Source organism: Haemaphysalis longicornis, unplaced genomic scaffold (genome assembly GCF_048455015.1).
Source record: "Haemaphysalis longicornis isolate Haplotype H1 unplaced genomic scaffold, Haemaphysalis longicornis Haplotype H1 scaffold_12, whole genome shotgun sequence".
In the NCBI taxonomy this organism is placed as follows: Eukaryota; Metazoa; Arthropoda; class Arachnida; order Ixodida; family Ixodidae; genus Haemaphysalis; species Haemaphysalis longicornis.
This window is the reverse complement of record NW_027526225.1, coordinates 33,611,241-33,631,279: the sequence shown is the minus strand read 5'-3', so window position 1 is coordinate 33,631,279 and position 20,039 is coordinate 33,611,241. Positions and strand designations below refer to the sequence as shown.

Here is a 20,039-nt window from a genome sequence, read left to right as displayed (position 1 = left end):
TTGTCTTGTCACTACAGTTTTATCTGACTTTGTTTCGGTTTGTGTATTTGGCTCTTTTTGAAAAAAAAACGCTTCATTTTATACCTTCAACAATCGATATGTCGCACGTTTTATACAGTAGTTCCGAAAATAGGATATACCGTTCAAAATTCGTGGTAAAAGTGAGTGATTGAAATGTAATATTGAAACCAAATAGGTACGTTATCTGTTATAACGAAAAGGGATATACTGTATTTAGCTTGTCGTAATCTCATAACAACCCGCCCCGGTGGCTCAGTGGCTAAGGCGTTGCGCTGCTGAGCACAAGGTCGCGGGTTCGATTCCCAGCCGCGGCGGCCGCTTTTCTGATGGAGGCGAAAAGCAAAAACGCCCGTCTGTACGAGATTTCGGCGCACGTTAAAGATCCAAAGGTGGTCAAAATAATCCGGAGCCCTCCACTACGGCACGCCTGATCACCTACGTTGCGTCGGCGCGTTAAACCCTACAATCAGAAAAAATCAGAATCTCATAACAACTTGTGTAGATAATTTTAAAGGGAAGTGAACATTGACATGGCGTAAAGATAGCTTCTGACATATTCCCTGCTTCGACTAACACGACGACGACAGGTATTGCTCTATCCGTATGCGCCTCGGACGCGATGCTTGCTCGCCCACTTTCGCAGTTTCCGCTATAAAATTTAGCCGCTAAGCAGTAACCATATAGGCATCGTGGTGGGGATTGATTATAAGTTTCCAGTGCAGTGATTACATGGAGTGATACAGCCGATACATTTGTGTATTCATGAGACATTGTGCATGATTTAACACTGTTCAATTCGAGACCCACCTCGCTCTTTCTTGCTGTCTCGGCATACTCTCGCTAAGCAGGCGAGTGGTTATGCTAATGATCAGGCGTTGCCAAGCAACGAAGACGATGGCCCGCCATTTTTTTTAGTTCATGATGGCTTATTTAGTCAACATGACAGGTTTTACTTATGAGGCTAAGCTTACGCTCGTGTGCTAAAAATATCGTAAAACACCTCAAACAATCTTTTTCGGCACAGAGAGCGACCATGCTTTCTTTTTAAATGTAACCTTCCCAAACGGTCTCAGTTTCAGTTAGGTTTTGGTTTCACAACTTTTGTTATTTCCGACGGCGTTAGAATACAATCAGGTTAATATACGGATGAGGGTACCAAAGTAAAAATACTGCAACGGGATTCTCGCTTATTTATTCATCATCATCAACAACACCAGCCTAATCAGGTCCACTGCACGTAGAGGGCTTCTCTAATTCACTTTCAACCACTCCTGTCCTACGCCCCTCGAGTCTACTGTTGGCGACCTAATTTCTCCTATTTCATCCCTCAATCGTGTTATCGGTCTTCCCCTTCCAATCTGTTATCATAATTATCCACCGGTTGTCGGCTCGACTCACTACATGGCCAGCCAAAGTGCACTTCTTTTTCTTTACTTCAAGTATTATATCTTCTACTCTAGTTTGTTCCCTGATCCAGGATGCTCGTTTCTTGTCCATAAGTGTCACACCTAACATTATTCGTTCCACGCCCTACTGAGCCGATATAAGTTTGTTTTCCAGTTGTTAAAAATGGCGCCAAGTCTCAGCTCCGTATACATCATCACCGGCAGTGCGCACTAGTTGTACATATTATTTAGTAATATTGGTAGCTTACTCTTCATTATTTTAAATTGCGATTGCCGAGTGCTCCCCAACTCATACCTATTCTGCGCCGCATTTCTCTCTAGTGGTTCAAGTCGACACTAACCATCTGTCCGAAGTAGCTGTATTTTGTTACTTCTAGCGTTTTGCTTCCTAAGCTCGAGAGGACGTTTTTCGCATGCTTATTCCTCGTTATTTAGATATATTCACATTTATTTTTGTCTCCAGTACTGTGCTTTTTTGTTGCATAAAGCATTTTTGTAGGTGTTCTGGAGTCTCACTCAGCAAGACTATGTCGTCTGCCAACCACAAATGATTCAAGTATTATCCCTTTATTCTTAATCCTGTGTTTCCCCAGTCAACCTTTCTGAATAACCCCTCCACACATGCTGTTGTTACGCCCCCGATACAGGTACAGCGTCGCGCTAGCAACTAGGTGGGTCCACACAGAGTTGAGCGGGAAATAGAAAACACGGGTTTGGCTGTAGAAACAATTTATTAACAACGAAGTTGGGCTGTTGACTACGCGTTAACTGGGCGAGATGATATGACTCGTAAGTTGGCGCTGGATATCGGGGACAGGGCCTCTCGTTCTGAGGCCGGGGTGCACGGGGTGCGCTTGCTATGTAGTTTTGGGAAGGTCGGGACTCTCGTTCCGGGGCGTGGTGGTATCCAAAGCATGCTGCAGAATCGTGTGGTGGTTCTGCTGCGAGCTCGGGGTATGCGTAGATAGGTTCGAGGGATGACCGTCATCTCGATCTCGGCCGGGATGCGGGAGAGCGCTCTCGGATGGTTTCTATGGCGGCTCCGACGACGGATGGTTGCGAGAGTCATCAGGGGGTGTGCGGGGCTTATTACCCCTCCTCTGTTGCGTGGAGGGAAGGCAGAGCGGGGTACTGGTTTGTCGTTGGGCGCTCAGCGCGCATACGCGACGCCTCCAGCGGGAACCTTGCGGTCAGAATGGGAATGTCGCCCAAGGACGGTCATTGCAGAAACGCGAGATGGCACGCGCATCGGCTCTTTCGTATTTCGGAACACGCCGAAAACTGCCGGTATAAATCTCCGAATGTCACAGTGTAAACAGTTCTGGTGAGATGGTATCTCCGTGCTTTACTTCCTTTGGGATTAGGACTTTACCACTTTGATTGTGATCCTGCGTGTAAATTCCTTATATATGTCGTCTGCAAGTCTTATGCAAGTTTCCTCCATTACCTAGTTTGTAGTGCTTTTAGCACGGCTGCGGCGTGTACTGAGTCAAACGCTTTCCCATAGTCTATGAATGTCATGCAAAGGGGTTTAGATTATTCTGCAGATTTTTCTATCCCTTAATTGACAACATGGATGTGATCCATGGTTGAGTACCCTTTCCTAAACCCAGCCTGCTCTCTGGGTTGTTCAAATTTCAGGCTGTCACCTATGCGGCTAACTATAACTTTGGTAAGCGGCTCTACTACAGACTTATACAGATTTATCAGAAAATATAAAAAAATCAATAAACTCAGCAAACATGAAAGACGCCCAGTTCGAATTTATAATTCTACTGGATGACAATGTGAAGAACACTGTACCTTTACTATTTCCAGATCCTCCTGCTCCAACAGATCTGGATGCAGCCCAACAGTCCCAAGACGCCGTCACTTTGTCTTGGAGGGCCCCCTATCCTCCGTACGGTGTCCTAATTTACTACCAGTTGTACTACAAATCAACAAAAGGAAGCCGACACACAGAACAAGTCATCCAGCCCGCCCACTGCAGCAGGAGTGAATTGAAGCATTGCTACACGGTGAATGGCCTCGAACCCAACCAACTCTACTTCTTTAAGGTGAGCATAAAGGGTGAATTCCTCTTGCCTCAACTACTGCTCTATTCTGCTACACCGCAGTTTCAACTTGAGCAACCACATTGCATTATGCAATATTGTTTTCTCTTTATTAACACAAGAGTAAGCAAGCGGATTGCTTCTCCCTAGCAGCGGTAAATAACCTGTTTATAGCGGTAGATAGAATTGCGATAGGACAAGGGCTGCTAAGAATATTTTGGTTCAGAGAGGCCGCCACTGGAATTTGAACATCGCTACGATTAATACCCTAGTTACACGGGCACACTTAGCATGGTTAAGCAAACCGCGATCAGACAGAACCGCAGTTTTCTCAGCAGCGTGACACGGTAGACGAAACTGCGGTTATCCCGCTAACCATGGTTAACACAAACCCAGCTTGGCCACCTCAGTTCGGTCACGCTAACCGCTCTTGCAGACCGGAAGGCGTCCCCGAGCCGAGCTCCATCGTCTCCGTCTTGCCAGTGGTAGCGTGGTGAAGCGAGCGGCCAGCAAGTGTTGCTGCCTTGAAGATGACGGCAAGAACCCGAAGGCAAACTTAACTGGATTACTGCATGGCGAGAGATGAGCCGAAGCAAGACAGGAACAGTGCCCCGACGGGCGAGGTTACGGTATAGGACCCGAGCACAGTGACAGCATTGATTCACTGCTCCAACAGAAATGAACTTGTGCGCTTTTGGGCGTCGTATTTATACCCAAAGCACTAACTGGCAAACAAGCCCTCCCTCTGGTTTTTGCACACGACGAGACATGGTACAGACACACGCAACGCTCTTTCCAGAGTTCGTGAGGGGTCCGTATTACTGGCGCACGCTGCGTCCGAGAGAGGGGGGAGGGGAAGTATCCGCATCGGTGGCCGCGTCTTTGGGGCATGTAGACACACGACGTGTTTGCCGCTGCGAAGTTTTAATCACGCAGACACCAAGGCGCGAGCGATCCGGCCTTTCCCAGGAGCGTTGCGGCGTGTTGGGATCCGATGTTTGTTGCGGCAAGCCTGAATTCATGGAAATACAGAATAATAACGAATTAGGATGGGACTACAGGATAAGACACACCACACACAATGATTTGACGAAGCCTGAGTCACCGGCACAGAAGCGGCCACTCAAAAGGCTCGCGTAGTGGAGGCTCCACCACGAAGATTGAAGCTCAGTGGCGTGCTGATTCGTAACACCTCAGGCGCCGCAGCCGCAGTGTTAAAAATCGCACAAGTCAGTTCGGACACTAGTGGCGGCACAGCAGCGAAGACGAAAAAAGAATCACCTGGCGTTCGGAGTATACGCCTCGAGCTTCGCGATCGCTGCGCCGCCTGCCGCCGCTTATCCGCGGCGTTGACGGGATTTGCGCTGCGTGGCTCATAGGGGCTCGTGCAGTGTTTTGGTTCTCTTTCGCTTCTTTTCGCCTTTCCGTGCCCCAAAAAAAACTTGTTATGGTGACGTCTATAGGCGAAGAGTACGTTTAGGTCACTTAAAAAGCAGCTGCGTATTCGTAGAGTACGCGATCGCCTGCAAGAGCTACCCGGGGACGCGGTTCTGCGCGCTTCGTCGCCGCTCTTCCGGGCGTCGGCGACGGCAGCAACATATCACCCATGTCACCTCCAAAACATCAGGAACAAATGAATTCTACTGTCGCCTCGTTTAGACCTGATACTGTCACAATGAGAGGTCGGCTTCATTTTGCAGCGTGGGCAACGAATGCGGCTTCGTTTCGAATATATACGTCGCAGAAAAATATGTTTTGGTGATGTGATTACCCAATCCCGGACAATAACTTATGCCTTTTATAAGAATATAAAGCTTCGAAAATGTTAAGTATATTTCAAGCCTGTGCGTCGTTAAATATGTGTTCACACACGCCATATAGCAAGAACCAAGGGGAGGTAATGAAACCACGGAAAAATAAATGCTGTGCAAGTGCGGAATTAAGAAACATCATAGCTCTAACGGAAATAAAAAAAAAACAGTGCAGCTTCTGACATGCTAAAGACGTTCATCGAAACTTAAGCCAGGTAGGGTTCACAAGACCAACTATACGGGAAATGCAGTGCTATTTCGCGAGTCATCGGTAAGGGGGGGGGGGGGGAGGGGAGGGGGACGCTGTGTACAAATTCGGAGCGGAATCAAGCAATGAACGTTTTAGTAATCCCACACACACATTTCTCGTTTACTTTCATTTTGTTTTTCTACTTCAACGAAGAGCCGATCGTACGGCGGACGCATTTTTGGAAGTATACAGGGTAGGCTGTTCAACAAACGATGAAAGGTGTCGTTGGAAGAGTGTGGTATGTGATAAGGCCTTCTGATTTCAGTTTCTGCTTTATTCTGCAGGCCCCCTGTGCCATATGACGATATTTCGAAGAAGCATTTAGTCGCGGACGCGGATTATATTTTTCCGCGCTGCTTGCAGAGTATATATGTAGCAGATGAATGTTTGCGGGCGCTCACCTCACGACAAGACGACTCTGTCGTGTGCTGATCCCCGAGTATAATTATGCATTGTCCATCGTACTTTTGTTAAATATTCCCAAAATTAACACAGACTGGCTTGAAAATGGTGGTGGTCATATAGAGGTATAATTGGCAAACTTAACTGGCGTGCGATCAGGTATGAGTGCTCCGCTGATTATGTAAGCGCACAAAACCGATTTAAATCGTAGTGTATAGCCGTATCATGAACATCTGCGGGACCGGTGGTTACGGAGACACGGCTAGTAAATTCAGGTCAGTGTAATTACAATCGGCTCCATCATACGCCGCTTCCGCGACGCTGGCCTGTGACACACACCTGGCGCCTATACAGACCCACTATGCCACACTAAGATCGCGTCAGAAACATTTACACTCTCGTAAACACACTTTACTTGCGAACAGAGTGACTGCTCCACATAAACATAGATTTCAAGCGCCCCCAAAGGGTAAATCTCAGGCATGAATGTGCCGCAAAAGCAGCGGCGGCAGTAGGGAACGGGGCGCGGACTCCCGCGGCTGCTTTTGAAACGGGCCGCTAGGGGGATTTCAGTGGCGCCCCTACAGGCCGCGCTCGAGGCGTATACGCGGGCACCCCAAAGCTGTTTCGAACAGGATCTTACGCTCTTTGCGTCACTCTCGCAGCCAGCGCGAATAGGCCTCCTGCGCTAGAGTTTTGGCGACATGCAGCGCCCCTAGCGGCCGACGCCTCTGGGTAGTACAAAAGCAGACGACCCTCGCCGCCCTCCATGTGTTTTCAATTACAAGCCAGAGTGAAAGTTGGTTGTGGCGCTTTGTGGCGTGTTTAAATGACTGCATACTGTATGAAATAGCCCTTCAAGTAGTTGCAGAGGCTAAACAAAATAATATCCGCTAAAAGAAGCCGATTTGTCGGCTTTCTTTTGAGCGAGCTGTCGCGGTGGTCGCGGCGTGGGACAGTATCGCCAGGTCGGGTGGTTTAACTGTTTGACGGCAGTTACAGTTTCTTCTTATTGCGTGCGGTCGACAAAGGAAAGTTCACGAGTAGCATAAACACGGAACGATGCTCATCCTATATCCTGAGGTACCTGCAAAAGATTGCTTCAGCTGGAGCATGCAAGCGAACGCAAGAATTGCGCAGCCGACTAAGCTGACACTGCTGGACTGGCACCGCCTTGGAAACGAGTGGAAATTTTGTTTCGTATTTTCGCAAACTAAATGATTCTTGCGTAACGTTTTACGCCGCACGATTTACGAACGGCAGGGTACATGCATACTAGCGAGTAGGTGGGGCAATAGCGCCAAATAAACAAATTAAGCGCTATTAAAGGACGCAAAACATGCACCAAATCACACGCCCGCTGCCTGCAGAGATGTGTACTTCTATAACATCACATAACAGAGCATAACGTAACACAGCCGCATACACGGCGCGGGGCACCGAATATTTACACACGATCATCACTGACTGTGTTGGTTTTCTAGTGCAGGGGTCGTCGAATCTGAACGCCGACACGCCAGTTTTGACTTCAAATGGAGTTAGAAAGCGAGAGAAGAACAGAGAATTGGCGACCTCCAGTTGAATTGCCCCCCCCCCCCCCAATCTTCACACTTTGCCAGATTATTGTCAAATATTATTAGAAATTCGCTGAATTTTTTCTCTTTGCATTCAAAGCCCCTCTCCTCCCCCCACCCGATTTGCCGACCAGCCCTCCGCCGTGTCGGCTGCATGGAACTCGGCCGTTGCTGACCCTCATTCTAGGCTATTAAGTGCGAACTGGGAATGTATGCTGCAAGAGCGTAATTAAGTAAAGTGAGAGCAAATAAGGAAAGCGAGAGGCCTCTTAGTTCGCCCGACCACTTTGTTTTACGGCCACTAATTTCGGAATCGAAAAACAGATTTCACGCTTCTGACGGTCGCGGCATTTTGTCACGGAGACACGCAACAAAACGGCAAGCTAACGCTGCACCGTGTATTCGTAACGGCGACACAAACGAGCACTGTTTAATGAAAGTGTACGCATAGTGTGCAGGTACGCAAAAGAGCGGCGCACTGCAGCAGGCGAGCCTGCGGTCCGCCGGACTCGCTGGCTTTTTAAAGCGCGATCATCGCCGATTGCGTCACTCTTCTTTTTTGATAGGCTGTTTTTGAGAAGTCTTTGTCACCTAGAGTATTAGTTTAAACTAGATATTTCACTTAAAATTTCACTTCGTACGACCATCGATCGGTGAACCTGCGAGTAGCAGACGCGGTCACGGTCCCGGCACTTTCGTCGGCGCTGTAAACGTGTTTAGCGCTGCAAAGCTATTCCCCCTAATGCCAAGTTGATCGCTGAAATAGATCGGACGCGTCGAGGATGAGCTGGTGACCACGTCGCAAAATAATCGGGAGCGTCGAGCTCATTTTGCTTCTGTCAACACGGGATCCTATGGGACCCGAGCAGCTTTGTACTACCCGGAAGTACTGCCCGGAAGCCGCGTGCGCAGCGCCCCCTGGGCAGCGCAGGAGGCCTATTCCCTTGACAACGACTGAAGCGAAAGCAGCGGCTCCTTTCCCGATCCACCAGATCAACTGTGACAATAGCACTGCTACATTTGCAAATTACGCGCGTCGTTCGCCAAAAAATGGATAAAGTGAGAAATCATGACGCGTTTTCAGCCCTCGGCAACGAGTATTAGCGCACGTCGGGCGTGCCTTCGAACACGCCGGCGCGCCTGCCCGCACGGCCATGGCAGTGGCTCCAACCGGCCCAGACCACGACAGCAACAGGTTTTCGCCGCTATTCGAAGCCAATCTGTTCGCGAAAGAGGAGACCTCCAGTTGGAATTTTGATGCATAAATTATGCCTCGTAGTGGGGCGTAATTTTTATTTATAAACAAAATAGCAAAATGGTGACCGTATTTCTCATCAAGTTGAACAAAAAATAGAGTTTAAGAAAACACAGGTTGTCACGCCGACACCCAGCTACGCGGTAGGGTTGTTGACACTTTCAGGAAGATGTTCATTGGCAATAAATCGGATAAAAGTTTAATGCACGATAGCATTGTCGGCTTCATTGCTGAATGGGGCAAAATCAGGACTTCAGGATGCAACCGGAAGCTTCGGTTTTGTTAGTCGATTTTGGTTGTCGACTTTGCCATAATAAATAAATAAAAAATAATGAAACCTTTTTCCGCAAACGTAAAAAATATAAAATGGACAAGACGAAGCCCAGTGGTTAAACAAAAAATGATATTGACTTTATCCTAAATGCTAAGAAAGAGATTCAATAACATTGAGGTACTTGGGAAAGCATTTCACATTGCCTTGCTTCTTTCGAGACATGCAAGGCAATGTCATCAGAAATAGGGATTAGGGATAAAATAGTTACATAGCCAATGAGCTCCATAGAGAACTGTACAGTAGCCGCGACATCCACGATAATACCTTACTAGGAAGTAGTTCAGAGGAGATAGACATCCAACTAGTAACCACACGAGAAGGAAAGAAGGCTTTGAAAGAAATGAAGGGGGCAACGCACGTGGTGAGGATCAGATAACAGCAGACCTCTTGAAGGATGGCGGAGAAATTGTACGTGAAAAATTGGCAAACCTGTATCCGCCAAGCCAAATGAGCGCAAGTGTACCTGAATCTTGAAAGAACGCGAGCATCATCCTAATTCATAAGAAAGGTGATATGAAGGACGTGAAAAATTACAGGCCGATCAGCTTACTGTCAGTCATCTACAAGGTACTCACCAAAGTAATCGCTAACAGAATTTCTGCCACCTTAGGTTTCAGTCAACCTAATGAACAAGCAGGGTTTCGTAAAGGCTATTCAACAATGGAGCATAGTCACACGATGAATCAGGTGACATACAAATGCGCAGAGCATACTCAGTACTTAGCCTTCATACATCATGAGAAAGCATTTGACTCTGTCGAAACCTCAGCAGTCATTCAGGCTTTGCGGAATTAGAATGTAGACGAGCATTACGTAAGATTGCTAGAGGATATCTACAATGGGTCCACAGCTGCCATCATCCTTCGTAAGCAGAGCAGTAAAGTAACTATAAGGAAGGGCGTCAGAGAAGGAGAAAAAATCTCTCCAATGGTATTCACAGTATGTTTACAAAAGGTATTCAGAACATTGGATTCAGATCTGGTTGGCGTAAATGTCTACGGAGAACACCTCAGTAACCTGAGATTTGCTGATGGTGTTGCTTCGCTAAGTAACTCGGGGTACAAATCGCAAAGCATGATTACCGCACTAGACAAGCTGAGTAGAATCGTGGACCTGGAAGTTAATATTCCGAAAAATACAGTAATGCTGAATAATATCGGGAGAGCACACCGGTTTGAAATAGGTGGCGAGGCAGTGGAAGTGGTAAGCGAACACATCTACTAAGGCCAAGTAGTGACCCCGGATCCCAACAATGAGGCAGAGATAATTATGAGGATAAGAATGCGGTGGAGTGCATTCGACAGACATTCTCAGACACTGAATCGCAACCTTTCATTGTCCCTGAAGAAGAAAGTATACGACAGCTGCATCTTACCGCTACTCACTTACGGGGCAGAAACTTGGAAGCTCACTAAAAGGGTTGAACTTAAATTGAGGACGACTCAGCGTGCAATGGAACAGAAGATGATAGGTGTAACATTAAGGGACCAAAAAAGAGTGGAGTGGGTCGGGGAACAAACGCGTGTTAAATACATACTAGTAAAAACTAAGAAGAAATGAACGTGGGCAGTGCATGTAATGCGAAGGCAAGATGACCGTTGGTCATTAAGGGTAACAGAGTGGATCCCTAGAGAAGGCAAGCGGGGCAGACGGCGACAGAAAGTTAGATGGGCCGATGAGTTCAAGAAGTTTGCGGGGATAAATTGGTCGCAGTTACACAGGTCCGGAATAATTGGAGATCCATGCAAGAGTCCCTTCCCCTGCGGTGGGCGGAGATAGGCTGGTGATGATTACTTGGTAAAGCCAAGTGCACAGATTATAAAGACCCAAGCAGCAGAAATTGCCAATACCAAGCATGGCAAATCATCACTGGCCAATGTGTCCGAGCTTGGCAATACCTCGGCCGCCATCATTGGCTGGCGCTTGGGAAATGTGACAAGCCAACAATTGGCCAAGCTCTGGAAGGCCAATATTGGACAACGCTTGGCAAAGTATGTTGCCATGATATTGCCTATAGGTAGACCCAAGGCTATTTTCATGCACATTTTCGGCTTTGTGGCCAGTCCTTATGACCAATGCCTATTTTATGAGTTGCCTCGCGGCCCGACTACTGCTTTATACATGCCATTGTACAGGAAATTATTTAACGAGTGCGCATTATTTATTTATAGCACACTCGTTAAATACTTTTTTGTACAATAACATGTATAAAACAGAAATGGGACCACGAGACACAATAAACAAACTGCATCAACTTTGCGAAGCAATTACGAGACTTGTCAAAAACAATTGAGCAACAAAACACGCCGAGTCTCTCTCTGTAGTTTCTTTATTATGCATATCAAATTTACAAGAAACCTGGCTTAACAGTGGCAAGAATACGAACACAAACACGAAAGCAAGCACACACAATAGTCAAGAACAAATTTTAAAAAGCGCTGCTCATGAATCGCGAACCCATTATGCTTCGTTTAACTGCTTGAGATTCCATAAAAACAGAAGCATTCAGGTAAATGAAAACAGGACCATTATCCCCGGTAATTCTCCGACCTGCCAAGATCACGATATGTTGTTCAACAGCACGATTGTAGAATAGGCCAGCTTGGAAAGCTTGTCTCGGCTGCATCCGCCACTTGTCCACGGGAAACACCTTTACGTCGTAGCGTCTGTAATAAGTAAAAAAATAGTTCACTACAATGCTAAATGCACGCTGCTTACTAAATACAGCACTTTGCACCAGCCTTACCACATGTCCGTGTGAAAATATGTCCCTGCCTAAAGTTCTAGCTTGTTAACACTCGCTATGAAACATAAAACGTACTGCACTATTCATTTCTCAATACTGCGTTCTACGGTAGCAGATACTTGGCTCGTTTTTGAGAAAACAGTCCGGAATTTCACCGAAAATGGTCTTCACTCTTGTTGCAGTCACGCAAGGTAATTAAAAAGTCCAATACACAAAGCAACACGGCAGCGGTTCCGTGAAATTTTGTTGTGGCTACTGTGCCCCATAAACATTTATTCGCGGCTGAAATGTCGTGCCGTCAACTTTTTATTAGCGTAAGTTTTGTTCGCTAACAACGCGGGCCCCAGAGACTACAAGGCAACGCACTACACAATGAGTTCGGAACGCACGAACGTCCAGTTTTTCTTTTTTTGCAAGGCATCTATGCCAACTTGGAGGTTGAATACAAACCTTGTGACCTTTGAATGCATTATATTTTGAGGGGTAACAAAACAAAGCCGCAAATAAAGTATTAAATTGGTACGGTGTTGCAGTCAGGTTTCAGTCGCTTCGACATCTGCCTTGTCAGACGCGCCAGATGCGAACGGAACCGACGGAGAAGCCCAGCGGCAGTGTAATTACTTTGTCGCTCGACAATATCTTTACTTTGCTCAAGAAAATAACGAAACGGAAGCTTCTTTTATAGCTAGAGTTTAAGTAAGTCAGCTTAGAACATCTGCAACTCTTATACTGCACACGAGTCTTGCTTCAACGCATGCTGAACGTCGTGAACCTGCAGTGGGAGCACGGCCGCTTGTTCGGAGCACACAAAGCCGGAAAAAGGATAGCTAGAACTGCCGTCACACAAAGGAACCACATGTATGTGACCGCTTTTTTCTTCGCAAGAACCAACAACGCTAAGCAGCACTCTCGAGCGCCAGTTGTTATAAACGACAGCTGAAGTTATGGCGGGAACGAGCGCGAGCTCTCCCGCACTTACGGTGACTTACAAATGGTGACTTACGTTTTCAGCGGCGGCCACAGCAGGCAAACGATGTTATTCCACCAGTCAGGTATACTTCACAGAGCCACCAACACCAAAATGCACCTCACAGACACGTACAGGAGTACTACCGCAGTTTCAATGCCACAAAAGAGACGGAGCCGTCGGTGCAACGCGTCCGTCCACCGGCCCAGCCGCGGGTTCAAAGAACGCGCAAAGGCACAACGCTGAAGTAGTTCGACGGTCACAGTTGCGTTAGGACACACAAATGGCCCATTCCTACTGAACGTGTAACACTATCTCACGCTTTTTTGAATACGCTGCACTTTAGTTTAAGTACGCTTTGTTTCATGGCCCGGTGCTGTGGCTCTTTAGGTAACTACTTTTTGCTGCGTTGTGGCCTGTTCACCCACTCTAACCATCGCCGTCACGGGCTCGGCAAGCTCAAGGTCAAAATGCGCTTTTATCCGTCAGCTGAAGCTCGGCTTCCGATGAGCCTTCCGTGTGACGTTACTTCCGGTCGCCATTCGCTGGGCACTCACTGAATCTTTCAGCCAAGTTACCGATGAGTGGCCGACGGCTCGGAAGCCAATGGGGACCCATGGGGTTTCCAATCATTGGCAATCGGCCTCGGCTGCTTGGGGAGATAAGGGTCAAAATATAGAGGGTTCTGAAGTGAAGAATAAAACTTATTGCAGGAAAGAAAGAAATTTTCAACTCAATCAAAGAAAGAGAATGAGAATTTAAAATAACGTTTCAGAAAACATTCGGAGTCTTCTCAGTAGACGAAGAAGATACCGTGGATGTGTCGAAGGGCAACCTGACGAAGATCACCCCAGAGTGGCGCTGGCTGCGAGAGGAGAAAAATTTATTCAAGAAACTAGCAAACTGTCTCAGAAAAAAATGCCCGCATTGAACACCGCAAAACTACGGCAGCAGGAACTGCCAAAGAGCGAGTAGATGGGGCGGTGTTAACTTATCCAATTCACTAGAAGAAAACTGCAAACACTCGAGCAAACAACAGGACACAAAATTGCCGTGGTGTTGGTTGTATCTAAGAAAGCTTAAGCTGGACCAACGAGTCATGTAGCAAAGAATTATAGAGTTAGCTCTCATGCATAAAGAAACTGTGGAATGAACTAGGCAACGAACTCGCGTCGAAGGCATTTTGGGTAAAAGTAAACATCAAAGGTGGGTCTGGTGGGCCATCAGCTTAACGCAATGGATAACAAGAGACGACAACCGCATCTGGGGACGACCAAAGACCTTATGAAGAAATGAATTGCAAAAATTTTGGGACACAGTGTGAACTCGACAATCTCTCGACAGAAGTGGTTGCGAATGTCCGGGAGAGGCGTTTGTCCTGCAGTGGAAACAAATGGAGCGTGGATGATAATGATTACGAGTTTAAGAATACAGCTTACCTTCGAGGTGCGGTTTTTATAACGCTGGCGTTATTAGGCTCATTTTCTGATTTTTCTGTGGTACCTAGCCGTTCTTTATCAGTTGTGCTCATGAAGCGTCCGTGGAAATGCGTCATAGCTAGAACGCGGGACTAGATCCCAGAATCCATACCAGAACCCAGGACTAGTGCAGCCAGATACCATGGCTTGTCGGAATCTGGAGTAAAGAACAGTGGGTAGTGGCTTGTGATTGATGATTGATTGTAGGGTTAATGCGCCGACGCAACGCAGACGATGAGGCGCGCCGTAGTGGAGGGCTCCGGATTAATATTGACCACCTAGGGTTTTCTAACGTGCGCCGAAATCTCGTGCACACGGGCGTTTTTGGTTTTCGCCTCCATCAGAAAAGCGATCATCAGGGCCGGGAATCGAACCCGCGACCTCGTGCTCAGCAGTGCAACGCCTTAGCCACTGAGCCACCGCGGCGGGTGGTACTGGATTGTGGAACGAAGGACAATAACAATAAATCGGAGTCGAACACAAAGATACGTCATTGCAGCAGGTGCCGCCCCTTCACAGTGAAGTTCGTTCTACGCCTTGATGGTAGTCGCAACGCCCCCACCACACCAAAGCGCCCGTCCCGCGGAAAATATTTCCGGCGCCAACGTTGTGTCACCTAGCTAAAAATGCTGGCAAAATTTAAACGCCAGGCTCTCAAACTTCAAGGAAGATCTAGATTATGACCAGAAATAAACTACCGTGTCAATTGCTGTGACTTCATAAACCTCATACATGCAAGAACGGAAGAAGCGGAAATTGAAGCCATCCTCGTGTCGATCCACCTTCATAAAACACTCCATCATAAAACATTCTCAAAGGCCATTAGGCAGTTGGCTGCACGCAGAGTACCAAGAGGCCTGAAAACGATTCTTCAATCTGCGATGATGAAAGTTCACACCACACTGCACTAGTACACGTGGGTCTGGAAGCGACCAACGCAGCACACCAAGATGCATGCACGTGAACGGAAATACCGAGCTCCCAGCGACCACGACTACCAAATTCCCTTCTTAAAAGTATGACGAACGTTTCCTTATCCTACTCCTAAGAACACCATCCTTTTCAGTGCCACACGGAGATGTCAACGTCATCATCATCATTATCACCACCAGCCTATCTACGCCCACTGCATGGCAAAGGCCTCTCCCGTAATTCTCCAATTACCTCGGCCCTGTGCCCACTGTGACCAATTTATACCCGCAAACGTCTTGATCTCACCTGCCCATCTAACTTTCTGCCGCCCCCTGCAACGCTTACCTTCTCTATGAATCCACTCTGTTACCCTTAAAGACCAGCGGTTATCTTGCCTTCGCATTACATGCCCTGCCCACGTACATTTCTTTTTCTTAATCTCTACTAATAAGTCTTTAACACCAGTTTGCTCCCTGACCCACTCCGCTCTCTTCTTGTGCCTTATGTTACACCTATCATTTTCCGCTCCATTGCCCGCTGAGTCGTTCTCAATTTAGGTTGAACCCTCTTAGTGAGCCTCCAAGTTTCGGCCCCGTAGGTGAGTACCGGTAAGATGCAGCTGTCATACACTTTCTTCTTCAGCGACAATGGTAGGCTGCTATTCATTATCTGAGAATGTCTGCCATATGCACCCCACCCCATTCTGATCCTTCTAATTATCTCTGCCTCGTGGTTGGGATCTGGGGTCACAACTTGGCCTAAGTAGATATATTCGCTTACCACTTCCACTGCCTCGCCACCTATCTCAAACTGCTGTGCTGTCCCGAGGTTATTGATCATTACTTTAGTTTTGTGCATATTAATTTTCAGGCCCACGGTTCTACTCTGTTCGCCCAGTGTGGAAAGCATGCTTTGCAATTCGTCCCCCGAGTTACTTAGCAAGGCAACGTCATCAGCAAATCTGAGGTTACTGAGGTATTCCCCATTAACCCTTACTCCCACCTGTTCCCAATCCTGCGTTCTGAATACTTCTTGTAAGCATGCTGTGAATAACATTGGAGAGATTGTGGCTCCTTGTCTGACACCCTTCCTTATAGGTATTTTACTGCTCTCCCTATGGAGGATGATGGTAGCTGTAGACCCATTGTAGATATCCTCTAGTATTCTTACATAATGCTCATCTACCCCCTGGTTCCGTAATGCCTGAATGACTGCTAGGGTTTCGACCGAGTCAAATGCTTTCTCATAATCTATGAAGGCTATACATAGGGATTCAGTATACTCAGCGCACTTCTCTATCACCTGATTTATCGTGTGAATATGGTCCATTGTTGAATAACCTTTACGGAACCCTGTTTGTTCTTTAGGTTGGCTGAAATCTAAGGTTGCCGAGATTCGTTTAGCGATTACCTTGATAAATACCTTGTAGACGACTGACAGTAAGCTGATCGGCCTGTAATTTTTCAAGTCCTTCATGTCGCCTTTTTTATGGATTAGGATGATGTTCAGGTTCTTCCAAGATTCCTGTACCATTGGGGTCATTAGGCATTACGCATACAGGTTTGCCAGTTTTTCAAGTGCAATTTCTCCGCCATCCTTCAAGAGGTCTGCTGTTATCTGATCCTCACCAGGTGCTTTGCCCCCTTTCATTTCTTTTAAAGCCTTCCTTACATCTTCGGTCGTTACTGGTGGGATGTCTATCTCCTCTGAACTACTGTCTCTCTCGGCATTATCCTGTATGTCCCGGCTACTGTGCAGATCTCTATAGAACTCCTCCGGCACTGTGACTATTTTATCCCTATTTGTGATGACATTGCCTTGCTTATCCTTAAGTGCATACATCTGATTTTTCCCCACGCCAAGACGTCCCTTCACTGCTTTCAGGCTACCTCCGTTCTTTACAGCGTATTCGATCCTCTCCATGGGGTGCGGCCTGACCCCGGCGATCATTGCCGGTAATGCACTCCCTCACCAGAGCAGGATTGGCCACCCTGGTGTAGTAATGGCCACAACCTCCCATGAATACGCCAATGTCAACGTCGAAGCATCCCAAACCCTGCGCTGGATAAAATCCAGCGCGTATACCCGCGAATATGAATTGGCGAAAACGCTTGCTAGGCAATGTCCGCTGTTAACTTCAAGCTGTGCTGAGATACAAGGAAACGTAAACCTTGTTCCACGCAACCTGCTCGTCTCCAAGGATATTTCCAGGGAAGAAAAACTCAAACATTACAAAATTTACTTCTGTGGAGACGTGGGAGGCAGTTTTGACGAGATCGTTACCCAAATATCAGCGTGAGATGAATACAAGGGCAAGGGGAAGACCGGCTCCATCTGAGGCCCTGGTCTTTGGGTTCCACTCTTGGGCTCAACCAGCTGTTTATCCTACCTTCCCAAACCTTGACTATATTTTACACAACAAAGCTCTTCTGTCAATCTCCATCTGTCTTTGAAATAAAACCACAAGGTTCATTCTGGACACGACGCTACGAAATAAGCGCTATGAAACACTGGCACTGATGTTTTCTCGCTCAAACTGACCAACACTCCACAGCCGCAACCTTTCACGCCCCACATTTTAAGCAACAAAAGCGTAGACGGCCTCTGCCTTCCCTTGCAAACAGGCAGGTATCCATTGCCTTTTCTGCGCAGCGGCGTTTACAAGCCGTTGCGGATGGTCTTGCTGTCTTCGCTGAACTTCACTGCTTGAAAAGCATAAAGGGTAAATGCAGCAACTGCGTTTCAAAACGCTCCTTTGATGTCTATGTAACGCCGTTGCGTTGTACGTCATAAGACATTAATGTAGATGTCATGTCCAGCTTTTCCCATTCTTATGCGTTATACCATCCCCCACCGACTATCGTATGAGCATGCTGCATTCGAATTTTTACGGGCGAAGCACCTTAGAGGCTCGGGCTGTTGTGGCTCTTGTCGTCGTTGTCTCATGTCGCCATCGGTTGTAGTTACGGTAATAAAACACTGGGACACTCGTTTTCCAACGCCCCACGCTGGAACATTACGCGCACTAAAATAACACACCGAGACACTCGTTTTACAACGCCTCGCGCTAGAACGCTTCATGCTTCAACGACAGGGGATTTTTACAGCAAACCTGTATACCTCTACCCCCCAACGGTTGCATCTCCGCGGGCAGAAACGCCGAGACCTCACACACCGCGCACTCTGCATCGAAACCGCATAACACACTTCATCGTACCTTATAAATGGCATCGTACATCGAAACCGCATCATGCACTTATTCACTGCATGCTTCGCCCATCCCCAGGTTTTCTGTTAGTGCAGACGGCGCAGTTGTTGTCTAGCTAATTTTTTTTTTTTCGCAGCCGACCTTCAGCTACAGGTTTATTAGTAGTTCCGCATTACGGGTTTCAAAAGGGGACGCCGGGATACAACAGTTCACAAACCATGCAGAAATTTCGCTTCAACATAAAAAAATTACCACAGCTTCACTGACTTAAAGGGACACTGAAGTGAATTTGTCAAGCTCCCGTTTTTGCTTGCACTGCGTAGACTGGCTCAAATTAGCACACTTTTCATCGTTTATTCGGTTGACAAATCGGTAATTATTTTACAAAGCGCGAAAGAAGAAAAACTACCATGCGCGGTTTGCGGCGGCCGCACCAACTAAAGCTGTGACGTTAGGAGGAGCGGGCACCGTGATTGGACGATGCCCAAGGTGAGACACCAAACAAGTTTCGGCTTCGGTTTCGGTTCTGTAAAACACAACCGTTGGCGTTGTTGGATGGGCATTCTCAATAACTCAGTAATCATCGTACCATGCTTGTGCCATGTTGTCAGCTGTAAAAATGCATAAAGATAAGCCTCCTAGGACGGATTGGAATCGTAGCATTCACTAGCCGAAACCTACGCACTGCATGAACGCCCTCTGCGTACCCGCAGACGCCCAAATGTCATGCGCTTTTCCCCCATATTTGGAGCTTGCCTCCCTCATGCCTGTGTCGTAAAAAGCGTGTTCGCACCAGGCCAAGGGTCTGTTCATTCTGGCCTGTGGCCACTGCCTGCAAGCAGTCGGTGCTTATGACAACAGCACGCCAACGAGAACTCGCTAGCGCGCCAGTGCCAGCCTGCGCGCGTTTTGTGAACTAGTTCGTGGAGCCATGAACGTTGCGGCCCAAAAAAAGGTGAACTTAATATAGAAAACGTCGGCGGAAAACGAAAAAGTTAACTTACAAAAAAAAAAGCACGTACCCGCGGGGATTCGAACTCGTGACTTGCAAAATAGTTACGGTGGCATACCTAGCAACCCAGACCGCTCGGCCACGGAGCGGGCTCAGCTGGCGTTGCTAATATAGGGTATATATTGTACAACCAGTTTACACTTTTCTTTAGTTTTGACATTTCAAGCAGCTTAGGTGACTATTTGTTGTATTGCGCTCGTGCAGTAAGCGTCGCCCGAGTTTCCACAATAGCTCACGTCTAGCAATTGCATTTCGTAGACGGAAAAGCGTTAGCAGATGCGTAGTCGTGATGCTGACCGCTGTGCTTGTTCGCCCAGCGCAAAAAAAGTGCTTCCCGCACCCTAGTTTTACGCTGTACGGTAAAAATATCAGTTGATTTTATTTCCTTAGTACCTATATTGACTTCGCTGACTCTTCTCACGCCTTCAAGAGGCCTTATATTTTCCTACTGGCATACCAGTCAGCGAAGCGTCGCATGTGCCCTTGTGCAGCGCTTGTGTGAAGCGACCTTGACTTGGAGCTGGATACAGTGTACAAACTAACCAAGTAAAGAAAGGCAGATTCTACCATTCACAAACGTGTCCTGGCTTCGTTTCAACTGAGCGAACG

The 20,039-nt window shown here is 47.3% G+C and overlaps 1 protein-coding gene across 3 annotated transcripts in view; it reads left to right on the top strand.

Annotated features, from left to right (window-relative positions):
* The window catches only part of LOC144162553 (receptor-type tyrosine-protein phosphatase kappa-like), a 616,238-nt gene that overhangs the window by 104,320 nt on the left and 491,879 nt on the right, over positions 1-20,039 (top strand). For all 3 annotated transcript variants that reach the window (XM_077693141.1, XM_077693140.1, XM_077693142.1), the window contains exon 11: positions 3,246-3,484. In XM_077693141.1, coding sequence (XP_077549267.1) covers positions 3,246-3,484 — 239 coding nt within the window. The remainder of the gene's footprint in view (positions 1-3,245; positions 3,485-20,039) is intronic.